Source organism: Arachis ipaensis, chromosome B03 (genome assembly GCF_000816755.2).
Source record: "Arachis ipaensis cultivar K30076 chromosome B03, Araip1.1, whole genome shotgun sequence".
NCBI lineage: Eukaryota > Viridiplantae > Streptophyta > Magnoliopsida > Fabales > Fabaceae > Arachis > Arachis ipaensis.
In genome coordinates, this window is record NC_029787.2 from 75,578,335 (window position 1) to 75,593,425 (window position 15,091).

At 36.2% G+C, this 15,091-nt stretch overlaps 1 protein-coding gene and 1 long non-coding RNA gene across 5 annotated transcripts in view; one reads left to right on the plus strand and one right to left on the minus strand.

Moving 5' to 3' along the window:
- LOC107634476 overlaps positions 1-6,562 on the minus strand; it is a 9,447-nt gene extending 2,885 nt beyond the window's left edge. Inside the window, exons 1-2 of the long non-coding RNA XR_001618926.2 lie at positions 6,479-6,562; positions 2,065-2,070 (exon numbers count right to left, since the gene is read on the minus strand). This is a non-coding gene — a long non-coding RNA (uncharacterized LOC107634476). The remainder of the gene's footprint in view (positions 1-2,064; positions 2,071-6,478) is intronic.
- Positions 6,679-15,091, plus strand: part of LOC107630562 (DNA damage-binding protein 1a) — a 15,833-nt gene continuing 7,420 nt past the window's right edge. Inside the window, exons 1-9 of one of the 4 annotated variants that reach the window (XM_016333745.2) lie at positions 6,679-7,076; positions 8,268-8,439; positions 8,566-8,614; positions 9,257-9,316; positions 9,415-9,506; positions 9,731-9,782; positions 9,910-9,972; positions 10,065-10,114; positions 11,620-11,695. In XM_016333745.2, coding sequence (XP_016189231.1) covers positions 8,336-8,439; positions 8,566-8,614; positions 9,257-9,316; positions 9,415-9,506; positions 9,731-9,782; positions 9,910-9,972; positions 10,065-10,114; positions 11,620-11,695 — 546 coding nt within the window. In that variant the 5' untranslated portion in view covers positions 6,679-7,076; positions 8,268-8,335. Of the gene's footprint in view, positions 7,077-7,192; positions 7,282-8,267; positions 8,440-8,565; positions 8,615-9,256; positions 9,317-9,414; positions 9,507-9,730; positions 9,783-9,909; positions 9,973-10,064; positions 10,115-11,619; positions 11,696-15,091 lie in introns of those variants that run through there. The other 3 variants (XM_016333744.2, XM_021118988.1, XM_021118987.1) reach the window with 3 other exon arrangements.

Here is a 15,091-nt window from a genome sequence, read left to right on the forward strand (position 1 = left end):
TGTCCTACTAGCTGTGATATCACATTGTCGGTTCAACTACCAACCCGACACATCTACATGGAGATGTCGCCCTTCAGAATCAGCATTGGGAAATCCCGAGATATGGTGCTCGGATCACCGTCCAAGATTTTTTGTCTGCACACTCTATTGATCCGAAGGGATGCGAGCGGGATACTCTTGCCTCAGACCTCACATCTTAATGTAAGTGGGATTAACCACCGTCCTTACGCCGCCGCCGCTACCTCGACAGGTGGGATTAACCACCATCCCTGCCGAGCGCATAGCGTCTCATACTCTTAATATAAAATAGTAGTTCAGTGATTTTTCAGAAAACATTTTCAATACATCAATGATTCATCATTGCACATTCGAGTCCTCGACTCATTACAACCACTGTCAAATCAACATTTTCATTCCGAGTCCTTGACTCATCTCAACTATTATTAATTCTCATTTCCGTTCCGAACTCAACAGTTCACCAGTTCTCATTTCAGATACCAATCTACCTTCACACGCCATCAAGTCCATCCTCAGTACACCAGAAACCTAAGCCTCCGTTCTCTAATTTTTCATAATGATATCAATTAAATCTCTTAGGATTTTTCCCATGTTCTCATACCCAAACTTAAGCCCAAGAGTCTTAAAATGGTGTCACAGAAGCTTACAGTCTTGTTGGAAAGGTGAAATAGTTGAAAACAAAGTTTAAGCTTGAGAAACAGGGCGTGTGCGTAAGCATAAGGGTGTGCGTGCGCACGCCTAAAAAGATTTTTAAAACGTGTGCGTACGCATAGAGGTGTGCATGCGCACAGGTACCAAAATTTACAATACTGTTCTCTCGCACAAGCTGTGCTAGCGTCCTCAACAGATTGCCCTTCCCAACTTGTGCGTGCGCACAGGTTGTAAATCCTCATTGGTTGTGTGCGCCCAGAAGTTGTGCTAGCACTCTAAGCAGAAGCCATTCCCCTATGTGTGTGTACGCAAAAGGCTATGCATGCGCACAGGTTTAAAAATTTGCAGGGGTGTGCATGCGCACAAGGCTGTCTGTGCACACATACCAGAAATCACAAAATTCTGTAACTTTGCAGAATTTCAGATTTTGACACCCAACTTTAAATGATCATAACTTCCTCTACAATAATCCAAATCTTACAAACTATATATCGATTTGAAGAGTTGTCACTGAATTTTAATTCTAACTAAATTTCAACAAAATTTGAAAACTGAGGCATAAGTTATGATCAGACAAAGTTCACCAAAATTCTCTTTTTACCAAAAGTTCACAATTTACCAATTTCCTAATTTTCACAACTCAAACAAACCAAAACCAAATAAAACCATTCCAAACTCCATTTCTCATCAAAATCTACCCTTTACAACATATTGCACCATTCTTACTACTTTTTCCTTTACATTTCATCCTTCTCAACCTTAACATTAAATGTGTCACATTATAATCAATCCTCATTCACATTTTCCAATCACATTACCATTTCATCAATCTCAACATCACACATATCACTACCATTCACTTTTCAATCCATATAATCATTCATCATCGTCATATTATCATCAATCATAATTAATCAAATTCATCAACCCATCATATATCATCATACATCATCATTCAACAACTCAACAACCATTTAAATTCAAACCTATCCTATGGGTCACTAGCCTAAGTGTCCATGAATATTATATACTATATAGAGAAAACTGAAACCATACCTTGGCCGATTTCCAATATGAACCAAAATCCCAATTGAGCACAAGCTAGCTTCCAACCACAATCCAAGCTACCAACAAGTTCCAACAATCTCCAATGATCACAACTTCAAGCTATAACACATATAATTTACAATAATTCAACCTATGGCTCAACATAATTGAAATTTCACAAAGGTTCAAGACCTCTTACCTTGTCCAACAGTTTTGGAAGCCAAACCCAATGCTAATAAAAGGCTAGAGTATACCTAAATACCCAAAAATCACAAAATTCCACTTAATCACAAACCCTAGGATCCAAAATTTTGGGGAGAAGAACTGAGAGATTTGAGCTTTTCTTACCAGTTTCTTGGGTGGGTTTCGTAGAGCTCTTCACAAGGAATGCGTAGCCGCAAACGGTGCGACGATCGGAGCTCTATAGCTCAAGATATGAGCTTGGAAAGATGATGATGAATAGTGTTTTCTCTTCTCTTCTCCCCCTTTCTCTTTCAGCTGGTGGTGTTGTGTTTTGAGCAAGGTTGCGAGAACCGGACCGGTCAATAAACCGGTGAGGTCACTGGTTCAATGGTTCATTGGTTCGACCGGAGTTCAACCGGTTTAATTAAATATTAAATAAAATTATTAAAAAACCTAAAAATAATTTTAAATATATAAATTCAATAATTTCTAACTTAAAAAAAATTTAAAATTTCACATAATAAATTATCCAAATATTAGAGGTTCACAAACAACTTCAAACATCAAAGTTTATAACTAAACAACTTCATAGATCATTAAGGAAGAGAAATATAGTGATACTAAGGCTTGGTTTGGTAAAGCTTTTACTTTTTAAAAGTAGCTTATGAAAGATGTCTTTTAAAAGATAGCTTTTTAAAAACTGCAGCACTTGCGTTTGGTAAAATCAAATTAAAAATGACTTTTAATAAGTACAAGCATCACAATTATGTTTGGTAAAACAGCTTTTAAAAGTTGAAAAAATTATAATAAACATGTTTATAACAAAAAATAATTTTTTTTCAAATTTTTTAAAAATTTATATAATATTTTAAAATAAAATAATGTTAAAATAAAAAATTCATAATAAACATAAATATAATAAATAAATTCTTTTATTTTTTAACTTTAAAATTTTATATAAGTATTATAAAAATTTATTTTATCCTAAATATCATCACTAAAAATAAAAAATAAAAAGTATATGAAGATTAGGTTGAAAAATAAAAAATATGTGAAGATTGTGTTAGAATTTGTGAAGGTTAGGATGAGAAGTTAGAAATATATGAGGATTTCAATGGCAATATAATAGCGAGAAATATGTGCAGAAAAATGAAAAAAATTTAGTAAGCATAAGCCAGCTTTGAAAAGCTCCCTCCTAGATGCTTTCAAAAGCACCCCTAACTTTTAAAAACCGTAAGTACAAGCATTTGGGCTTTTTAATTTACCAAACGCAAAATGACGTGCTTGTGCTTTTAAAAAGCACAAGCACCTCTTGAAAAAGCTTTACCAAACTCAGCCTAAGAAACCCAAAAGAATATTTAAATTGGCATGGCTTGTGTACATATCATCTAGCAACACTTAAATTGTGGCTGTAAAGTATAAATAGATTGAATGATACTATTCAAAACAAAAGTATATTTGGAGAAAAAGAATTGTATGTGCAATCAATTAGGCAAATTAAATTTAGAATTCATATTAAAATAAAATTATAACAAAAACAATTACATGTATGCAAGCTTCACGGATCCATTTGCATCAACCAATATATTAGCACACTTGATGTCCCTATAAGAAATTCATTTTTTTTTCATTAGAATATTGGAGGTGTAAAATCATTATTACATTGTAGTAAGATAGAATTAAAAAGTTCAATGTTACCTGTGAATCACGTTACGATCATGGAGATACTTCAAACCACTTAGAATCTGTCTTGTGTATGCCGAAACCTGAGAATCCTTTAAATGATACTTTCTATAAAGACTTGCCAATGATACTTTTGTTACAAGCTCGAGAAAGATGTATAGCATGTTATTGTCCTGAGAAATAAAGATTAAAATACAATCATCATTTACGTAATCAAACTATAACAATTTATATAGAGTTGCCACATTAGCTCAATAGATAAAGAACTAATATTTATTCAGTCAAAAATTTTGAGCATACCTTGTCTGTGCCAAGATATCTAACTATGTTCTCATGTTCAAATTGACTCAGAAGATATATTTCCTGAAAAGAAGGCCACAAAATATTCACACGATCAAACATTGACTTGTAAGATGGAATGTACTAATATAAGCTTTAGATGAAAAGAGTTGAGTGGTTTGGCAGTTCACATCATAGCTACAGGAATAAAACAACCGAACTCAAAGAAAAGATTGAATTTTTGTTCATGGGGTTGTCCAATTTTTCACTGAGAAAACGATCTTCATCCTTCTCTAAGTGTTTATACTGTATTGTTTGAAGAAAAACAAAAAGATAAACAGTGGCTTTTGTGTGTTCTCACCTTTTCTTCTCAGACTTGTGAAGAACCAGAAAAGTAGAACCAAATGCTCCTCTTCCAATTTGCTCTATCACCTCATAAAACCATGAACAAATAAATAATTCAGCAACCAAAATCATGAAGCATCAAACAAATAAATCATGAACAAATAACCTCAGAAAATAAAAAATCAAAATCATGAATCCAGCAAACAAATAAATCATGAACAGATAACAAATAAATCAAAATCTTGAATCCAGCAAACAAACAAATCAGAAAATCATGAACAAAAAATCAGAAGGCAGCGAGGAGGAATAAGTAAATAACAGAGTATTACTTACCGGCAGTGAGTAACGGCGACAAAAGAGGAGGCGAGAAGAGAAGAGGAGAGGAGAGGCGAGAAGAGAAGAGGGAAGAGAAATGAGTGGGGGGCAGAAGTGTTCGAAGGGAAGAGGAGAGGCGAGAAGAGAAGAGGGAAGGTAAGAATGGTGGTCAGCTTGTCGGACGATGGGTCGCCGGAGACTGCTGTTGTTGGCTGAGAGAGAGACGAAGAGGCGGTGACTGCTGCTGGCTGAGAGAGAGAGGGAAGTAGCACCGTAGTGGGTTAGGGATTTGGGTGAGTGAGACTGATGAGAGTGAGGGAGAAGGGAGAAGGGAGAAGGGATGCCATGGTGGTTGCCGTGGTCAACGCCGTCGCTGCTGTGGCCGTAGGATGCGGTGGCAATGGCGGTGGGATGCGGTGGCGAAGAGGGGCTGCTCGATCGTGGCCCGTGGGTGATTTCTCTTCTGGCTTCTCACTTCTGGAGTTCTGGGGTGAGACTGAGATTAGGGCTTCGTTGTTTAGGCGTTTAGCCTTTCCTCCTTTTTTTTTAACCTCCAAAATGACGCCGTTTAGAAGTTTAAGTTTCAAACCAAAAACCGCTAAAAAATCGGATGGTTCTTCCGGTTCATCGGTTAACCGCCGGTTCGGCCGGTTTTCTTACCGATTTTTTGCCAGACGGTTTCTGACCTTACTCGGACCGGCTAGGTGACCGGTTCCCGGTTAATCCGATTGAACCGGCTGGGTCCGGTTCGGTTTTCAGAACCATGGTTTTGAGTGTTGTTGTTGAAATGGGTTCATTAAATGAACCCTTATATATGTTGGGCTTGGGCCCAACTTGGGCCCGGTCCAATCCGTTAGCGTTTTTAGCCCGTTCGGCCCAACTTTGGGCCAAACCTTTAAAATTAACACCCGATTTTCCATTTCTAATATTTTTCTAAGAATTTTGATTGTTTTCACTTTTTCTTGCGCAGTACCGGGCACACTTGAACCGGTCTGACCGGTTCGACTGTCGGTTCGCGATTTTTCTCGGTTTTTCGCAGAAAATACATTTTCTAACTCAGAAAAACCCACTGAGTCCAATAATCACATTTAAATCCTCAAATTTTCGTTCTAAATTTTTGGAACCCAATTTGCACAATTTTAATTACTTAATTAGACACTTAATTAAACTCGGTTCTTACACTGCCCACCTTACCTGTGTTTCTTTTAAATTTTTTATTATTTTTAAACGAAGTAGATTTTTTTGTATTTTTTGTCAATAACAAAAGATTCTTTTAAGAACTGAAAAAAATTGCTAAAGATCAAAATTTGGTCTATTTTTTATATGTATTTTTTAAATAATTATCAAAATATTCATACAAATTTTGAACTAAATAGATTTATTGAATACAAAATCCATTTGTCATTTATAAAATAATAATATTTTTTAGTTACTTTTGCTACATTTTAAAATATTTTGAGAAAATTTTGTCGTTATTAAAAATAGAATATATTTTTATCACGTCGTTAAAATAAGAGTTGAAATCACAATACTTATTTAAGTAAATGAGTGAACTGACTGAATTAAATAAGTTGATGTTTAAATATCTCTTAAAAAATTATTTTTTATTTATTAATTATATTTAATACAATAATATAGTTTATTTATTATGTTAAGATATTTTTTTTCGGTTAATTTTTTCAATACTTTTACTTTCACGTTAAAAATTTTTCAAACACATAAAAGAAACTTTTTTTCACAACTTGATAACACTCAAATATACACATAATAATAGAGATTGATTTTGATATTTATTTATCAAAACCTAAATAAAAATTACGAAAAGAGAACAACATTATGTTATTTTATATGTTTTATTTACAAATAAAAAAGATTGTATTTGCATGAATTAAATAAATTTTAACTCTTTATTTTATTATTATATTTTAAATAAGGTGAAAACTCAGGTGCAGTCAACTTCACGTAAAGTGAATAACTGAAAGTCATTAAATAATTTGACTAATTTAACTAAATTTTCATCTAATAGCTCTTAACTATCAACCTCTCGCATGAGTTTCCACCTTTAAATAAACTATTAAAATTTAAAATGACAATCTACTGCTGTTCCTAGTTCCTATTTCTTGATTTACCCGGCATTACCATTCGCGATTTTATAGGAATCTAGAAGGAAAAAAAAAAACCTGAAACTTCACAAAATAACAAAATGAAACCCTAGCAAGAATCACCACCAGTCACCCCTCATTTCCCTTCTCTCTCTTTTCCCTGCTTTTGTTCTTTCCGGTGTCTCCCTCGTCGTTAGTCGCGTCCTAGCACGCCGCCGTCGCCTCTCCTCTCTGAATACTGCGTGGCTCCTCCGTCGTCTGTGACCTTGTGGTGCTGTTCCGCCGCCTTCGCCTGCTACTCTCTCTGATAGTGTCTCTGCTCCGCCGCGGCGTCCTCTCTCTGCTTGTGCTTCTTCTCCGCCGCGACCTCCTTTCTCTTCTGCTTGTGCTTCTTCTGCGCCGCTCTCTGCCTCCTCTTCGCCTCTCTGCTTGGCTTCCTCATCCACTCCGCTGGTGTGCTCCGCTTTCCCGCCACTACTGTTTTTTTCTTTGGCTACATTTGTTCTAATTTTTTATTGTTGATCGATGTGTTATTGTTAATTAAGTGCTAATGTGGCTTCTGTTATAAGTGAAATTCTGCTTTCTATTTGGTGATGCTGTTGCTGATCGTTAATCACATTGCTGATAAAATTGATGATCCCATTGTTGATCAAATTAAGTAAGCTTTTTAATTTTTATGTAAGGTTGTCATGCTCAATCTTATCGATGATGATTGATATTAAAATATAATATTAGCTTTGCTATTTGTTTTTGGATGTGGTACCTGAGAATGAGATGTAATTCTTCCAAGGTAACCTTATAGCATTAAGACCAATTGATGATTATTATTAGAAAAAGGAAATCGAGCATGTGTTGCAGTCTTGGAACACGTGAGAAAAGAAATTCAGAATTGCAATGTCTTTGTAGATATATGGTGTTGCTGAAATCTGAATTTGTAATTAGGGGTATATAGTCGTTCTTCATCTGGATATCATTCTCCCTTTGATTTTGTTATGGTTTTTTTACATCTTGTGCTTATAGGATGTTACTTGTTTGTTTTCATTTGTCAGAGGACATACATACTTTTGCTTAAGATGTTCCTGCAAATTCCTGTTTTGCAATTAGGACTTGTATCTATCTGTTTCAATGATGTTGTGGCTTTGTTATGAGCTACTAAAGATACTTCCCGATAATCTGATATGTACTTTCACTTTCTTTTGATTCCAACAAGTTTGTAAGTGGATTTAATATTAGATCACTTCTTAAGGTATAAGGTAGTCTATATCTGAGTATCTGCCGCTTCGATGTTGGGGAGAAAAAGATGTATTTTATTTTCTGTTCTTTCTTCTGAGTGAGTGACTGAGAGTATGAGTATGAGGTAGTGGATGTCAATTTAGAACTGTAAATTTTGTTTGTTGACTCTTTGGGTGATTGATGGGACTGAGAATCATATTATGTATGATTACCTGGAAGAAATTTGTTTCCGAAAATACAATTTATGCATGGGAATCATTAAAAGATAGTAGAAGGGGGTAATGTTTCATGCTCATGAGACTGCACTGGCTGAATTGTATGCATACCTAGCTATATTTCATTTTCGCTATGGTTTTGATCTACAATGAATCGGTCTTATACTATCCCTTCTTCCTTCTTAACAATATATAGTATTTTTACAAACTGAACTAGGATCTCTGTCATTTGGGCTTGCGTTTGTTTCCGCCATTAGCAAGAAGATGAGTATTTGGAACTACGTGGTTACCGCTCACAAACCCACCAATGTTACCCATTCTTGTGTCGGCAATTTCACCAGCCCCCAAGACCTCAATCTCATCATTGCGTAAGGACTATTAAACCCTTATTCGGTTCTTCTTCCATCTTTTTTGGTTGGTTTTTTTATTAGAATTTGTTCAATTGAATCATGCTCAGTGAAAAATAAAGCATTAATTTTGTGTTATTAATACAGGAAATGCACCCGTGTTGAGATTCATTTGCTCACTCCTCAGGGCTTGCAGGTATCAAATTGTTTGAGCATCATTTCTTGTAATTTTAACTGTTTTGCCCTGTTGTTTCACCTTTTGAATTTGGAAAATGAACATTTTACTTGTCTTGATTTTTTTGNGAGAATGTGAAATTAAACTTAAAAGTTAGTTATCCTTGTAGCACGTTTGTACATCAATGATCAAAAGCTAAATTATTGTTGTTGCTCTATTTCTAAGAAGTTGTTGAAATGGATGGCTGTCATACTTATGTTGGAATTAATTCCTTGTTATAAGAGAATGAGTATCTTCATGCTGGTTTTTCTCTTTAATGGCTTTTCTTTTTTTGGTTAAGTTGTAAGAGCAAACAGTCAATCTAAATACCATAGTGTTTGTTTGAATTTGTATCATTATGTTCGGTTAGGACACAATAATATAGTTTTTGTCCATTGCTGAGCCATCTCAACTAGCCCATCATACAGATTATGGTTAATGCCAATGCAGATGTACTTGGTCACTTATGTAATGGCAACATTGCTCGCACCCCACTAAACATCTTATAACCTCATCCAACATCTTTGTTTACATCTTTGTTTACATTAATCTCTTGAAATTTTTGTGTTGCTTTTTGTATGAATGTGCAACAGAATGAGATAAATATAACTTTTATATGTGCAGCCGATGTTGGATGTTCCTATCTATGGCCGAATTGCAACACTAGAACTCTTCCGTTCTCATGTGAGCAAAAACATCAATACTTCTTGAGTTAATTTGCATTTTTGTTTTATTCTTGGATGAAATATTTATGTTTATGGCTCCGTTATTGTATCAATCAGGGTGAAGCACAAGATTTCTTGTTCATTGCAACTGAAAGATACAAATTCTGTGTTCTTCAATGGGATTCTGAAACTTCTGAGCTTGTTACCCGGTAATGGTTATGCTGGAGAAAGGAGCAATTGTTTTTCAGAAAAAGTTCAAACATAGGAGCCATAAATTTTGCAGTTGATGTGAAATTCATGTTATTTGATTAAATTTTAGGCTATACTTATGATTTGTGTCCTAGAGGTGGCCCATCAGACACCTTCCTTCTGCCTTAGATCAGTAATATTTATCTTGTTTATTTGCTTAATTCTCCATATCATTATTATTCAGAGCAATGGGGGATGTTTCCGATCGCATAGGACGTGCTACAGATAACGGTCAGGTGCTCGAATTGTGTTCCATTTCTATCTTTATGACATGTTCATATGAAGTTATGATATTTGTGATAACATTAATGTTTTATTTAGTGTTGAATGCAGTTAATTAGTTGGGTTATTCTCATTCTGCAGATTGGTATTATTGATCCTGATTGCAGACTCATTGGACTCCACCTATATGATGGATTGTTTAAAGTATGTACTTTTTTGAATAATGTAGAAATAGTAAATTAAAATGACCAATCCCATTAATTTTAAACTTTTATTTTAATTCTTTTGTTTACCAGGTTATTCCTTTTGACAACAGAGGACAACTCAAAGAAGCATTTAATATTAGGTATCCGATCTTCTTTTTTGTAGTATATATATAGGACTAAATTTACTGTCATGTCTTGCATTGAGGCTATGAATTATACTAATAATAACTAGTTAGATTTGAAGATTATTTTTTGGATAAAAAATTTCATTAAGATGAGGCGCGGATAATACAAGATTGGGGATGAGAGTTTCCCTATACAAAAGCAAAGCAGAAAAAGATTTATCTATAAAATATAACTTACCAATCGCTCGACATATTTTAGAGGGAAAGTCCCCTATAAATATCATGAGCTTTACACCATATAGATGATAGGCTTCTAATCCTATCCCGTAAAACAAGCTTGTTAGAAGATGTCAATGAAGGTGCATACATTATACTCCAACCAAATAGTCCAAATAGTGGCGTATACTTCACAATGTGGTTGGATCTTTACTACTTCCAAACCCCGCAAGTCTAGCTGCAGATTTGAAGTTGATCAGCTTTTCTCAGTTTCCCTCTGATATGCAACAAAGTAAAGCCACAGAAAAGCTAATTGTTACAAGGGGAGGAGAACTGCCCCTTCATACAACACCAAATGATTCATACTAGGTGTGAATTTGGGTATCTCATACTGCCCAGGTCCTTGTAACTCTCCCCTTATAACTCTCCTTCCATCAATTGTCTTGGAATATGGTTTTGAATCCTCTTTCTTTTTTCTGGAATCCTATCATCTGCAACAATCATAATATTTTGTTTCCTGTCCTCTTTTCTTATGAAACATGCTTCCCAAGAATCCTGAAGCATTTCTTTTTCCGCCTTTCATCCTGTGATTCCCAATTGCTCTCATGTTAATATGCGTATGATTTTGCATCTTAGATTTCAAATTGGTGCCTATCTTGTTTTGCATTGGCCCATGGTCTCTTTGGATCAATTGTTGAGCTTGTCCCATGGTCTTACATCAGTTTTTTACTTAGTAGGCACTACTTCAAGAGGTTTGGGATTGTACAATGTAGCAAATGTTCTGTGGCAATCCTTGGTTTTTGCAGTGCTTTGGTGTTTTCTATTTCTAGGGTTTCTGACGAACCATTTTCTGCTATTTTTTTGTTTGGGATAGTATTACACTATTACCTAATTACTCCTTTTTTGCTTTGCTAATGGTTTATCTGATGGTGTACTACTTCTTGATATTCAAAGGGATCCTTTTAGATCTTAGATTTCTCTTTTATATCTATCCGAGGATAACTTATCCTCTTCTGTATAACTCGCCTTCATTATAATTTTTTTAAAAAAATAAAGATGGTATTTCTGGTCTATATTTTACAATTTAAGACAGTTCACAGTTACCACTGATGTGGTTATTTACTGCATAACAGATATTAATGACCATTTAAAACATGATTAACCTCTGTCAAGTTAAATTTTCACATAATCTTAATCAGTTTTCCATTATTTTCTTTCTGTTAATTTTCTCAAGTTGGCTTTCTTTTATATTTCATTTTCACATAAATTTTAGTTTGCTGAAATCATGATGTATATATTTTCAGGCTTGAGGAGCTCCAAGTTTTGGATATCAAATTCCTTTATGGTTGTTCAAAGCCAACAATTGTGGTTCTTTACCAGGTTTCAATTCTGCTATGTTCTTCTCATTAGAAGTTTTTAGGTTATAAATGCATTGAATGAGTTGCTGCTTGCTGTGCTGTGCTGCTTTCTTTCATTTATTACGTTGTTTAACAATGAATTCAAGGGGGATCAAAATTATGAAAGCTTTTGATATTGCTTTTTTCCTTTGCATTTTCTCTTAATATGGATAGAAATGGAAGTAGAAGGATTCTTGATTCCTATGGGAGTATTCCTGTAAATCACTCAATTTCCTTTCTGAGCTGGCAGAACTGTAAATCACTCAATGTCCTTTGGACTGTCTCGCATTCCACATTTTAAGCTGCAACATCTTCTCCCCAATTTCCAGCACTTTATGCAAAATAAGAAAAATGTAAATGCTGCACATAAGAGAGCAGTTTACCAATGTTCATAAGGAACAGATAACTTAAGTCTTTGCCCCATAGGTTGGGCCATGCCTCTCTTAATGTTGTTTTGAAAATTCTCAAACTCTTAAGATTCCGTACATGAGTAAACTTCTCTCTGAATCTTGTTCTGCTTGTTGTCTTGGTAAAGCTCCTCTCCTCCCCTACTATTACTACTTACTGCTGTTTAACAGTGGCTATAGATATTATGTAGCTTTCATTGATGCACATTCAAGATTCACTTGGGCATATTTCTTAAAACTAAAATCTGAAGCATTTCCAGCTTTCTTAAAATTCAAAGCCTCTTTTGAACTTCAGCTTGGTACAAAAATAAAAGCCATCCAATCTGATTGGTGTGGGAATTCAGAAGTTTTTCACAGTATCTCTAACAAAAAGGCATTGATGACAGGCTGATCTGCCGCACTCACCTTACTTGCGCAAGCCTTGTTTTGGGATGAGGCAGTGGCAACTGGCACCTACACCATTAATAGAATCCCTCCTGAAAATCTGCAGCCCCTTCCCCTTCTGAAAAATTGTTTCACTAAAAGCCAGATTATAAGCAATTCAAAGTTTTTGGGTGTGCATGTTTTTCTTTTGTAAGACCCTATAACAAGCATAATTTTGATTTTCACACTTCTTAATGTCTCTTCCTGGGGTACAGCACAAGGACTCTTCATCACATACTCGATCATCCAATGCATCATGCATATATCCTGTCACTAAGTTGCATCCCACTCATTCCAATGCATCTTTCCATCCATCTCATGCATCATCATCCAATGTTGCACCCACTTCTTCACAGGGTTCTCCCCCAATATGTATTGCTCAAACATTTCAACCTCAAACATCAAACACTCAACTTCACACACCAACCACTCTATCTCACACCCCAGATTCTTCAACCTTAGCTACGCCACCACCTATCACAGCAACCTAATCTCTACATCAGCTACTCTACCTACCACTGCCTCTACTGCTTTCACCCCCTCTTCTACCCCAACGACATCCAGATCTTATGCACCCTCATCTAGTCCCTCTATACCCTCTCCTACACTCTGACCGAGCCATGACTAGAGGTATCCTTCCAACACCTGTTCCAATCAACACTGTCACACAACCCCCACATATCCAGCCTATTAAACCAACCATTAAACAAGCCATTATGTCACCACCTCAGCCTAATAAAACATAAATTCAGTCACAAACTTAGGCCTTTAAACTACACAGTAAAATCTTTCACCCACAAATTCCAAACACAATGTTTGTTGCATCATTAGAGCCAACAACAGTTGAAGAAGCTTTGGCCTCAGTGATTTGCCGCCATGACAGACGCGTTCCAAACCCTTAATTGCAACTAAACCTGGTCATGGTCAATTTCCTCCAAATTGGCAGCAGATTGGGTATAAGTGGGCATTTCGGGGTAAGTAGAATTCTGATGGCAGCTTTCAGAAATTCAAAGCGCGCTTTGTTGCAAAAGGCTTCCTTTAAAGGGTCAGCTTTGACTATTCTGAAACATTCTCACCCGTAGTTAATCCAGCAACCATAAAGGTCATTCTAACCCTTACAGCTACTCAAGTCTGGAAGCTAAGTCCGCTTGATGTGAGCAATGTATTCCTAACTGGGGTACTCACGAAGAGGTGTACGTGACTTGTCCAAAAGGTTTTTCTTGTGCCACGGGGCAAGTGTGCAAACTCCACAAGTCTCTCTATTGGTTTGAGATTCTAATGGCTGCCCTTCGTTCTCTAGGATTCAACAATTCCCAGTGTGACGTTTGTTTGGGCAGAAACAGGGCAAGCTTGTCGTTGTACCTTTTAGTTTATGTTGATGACATCATAGTTATTGGATCCTCTCCTTCACTCATTTGGGAGCTTCTTTCTTAGTTGGACAACGGCTTTTTCCTCGAGAGATCTTAATTACTTTCTAGGAATTGAGGTCCAAAACCTATCTGATAGTTCCTTATTCTTTCTGAATAAAAATATATTCGCGATGTCTTGGAACACTTCAATATGGATAACGCTGAGCCTATTGCTACTCCTATTATTCTTCTGGGTTTGAAGCTCACAGAATCAGGCAGCGCTAGTTTACCTAATCCTTCTGAATACAGGTCTGGTTGGAGCTACAGTATGCCACTGTAACAAGACCTGGAATTGCCTTTACTGTAAATAATGCATGCCAATTTGTGGCAGAAACTCAGGAGAGTCATTGAAAGGCTGTAAAGAGGTTTTTAAGGTACTTGGTGGGCAGTCAGCAGTATGGAATCATCAGGCCATCCCTCACGAAAGAACTGAGCTTAAGAGGATATTGTTATAGATGGCAGAAGATCAACTTCTAGTGCTTGTGTCTTTCTTGGACCAAACATTATTTCTCGGCGGCCCCGGAAACAAACCAGTTACAAGGTCCAGCACAGAGGCTGAATACCGCAGCATGGTAGACCTTACAGCTGAGCTTATTTGGTTGGAATCCCTTATGACTGAGATAGGGGTGCCCATATGCAGACCAGTGAATCAGTGATCTGTGACAATCTCAGCACTATCATGTTGGCTCACAATTTGGTTCTTCACAACAGAATAAAACACATGGAGTTGAACTTTTTCTTTTTAAGAGAAAGAGCAATGGAAGGAAGGCTGTTAGTAGCTGATATTCCCACTGATCAGCAACCTGCTGACTTGCGAACTAAAGCCGTGTTAAAAACTAAATTTGTGGATCTAAGATCAAAGCTGCTTCTGACAGATATGCAGGAAACTGGGGAGCCTAGTTTCAGAGGACATAATGGAGTGAGCTAGAATAAGTTAGAGAATTCTCCCCAACTATATTAAGAGAGTAACTAATTGAATTAGCTAGGACTGCCAGCTAGACTAGGTTGTAACTCACTCATGAACTAGAAGCCCTATTATCGTCCCTCACCAGCTGCCCTTGCACTTCAATATAAGCAAGGAGAGAGCTCATAGAGAATCAGTTTTCAATAGCAGAATTTTGCAGATTCCAAATCCCTCTT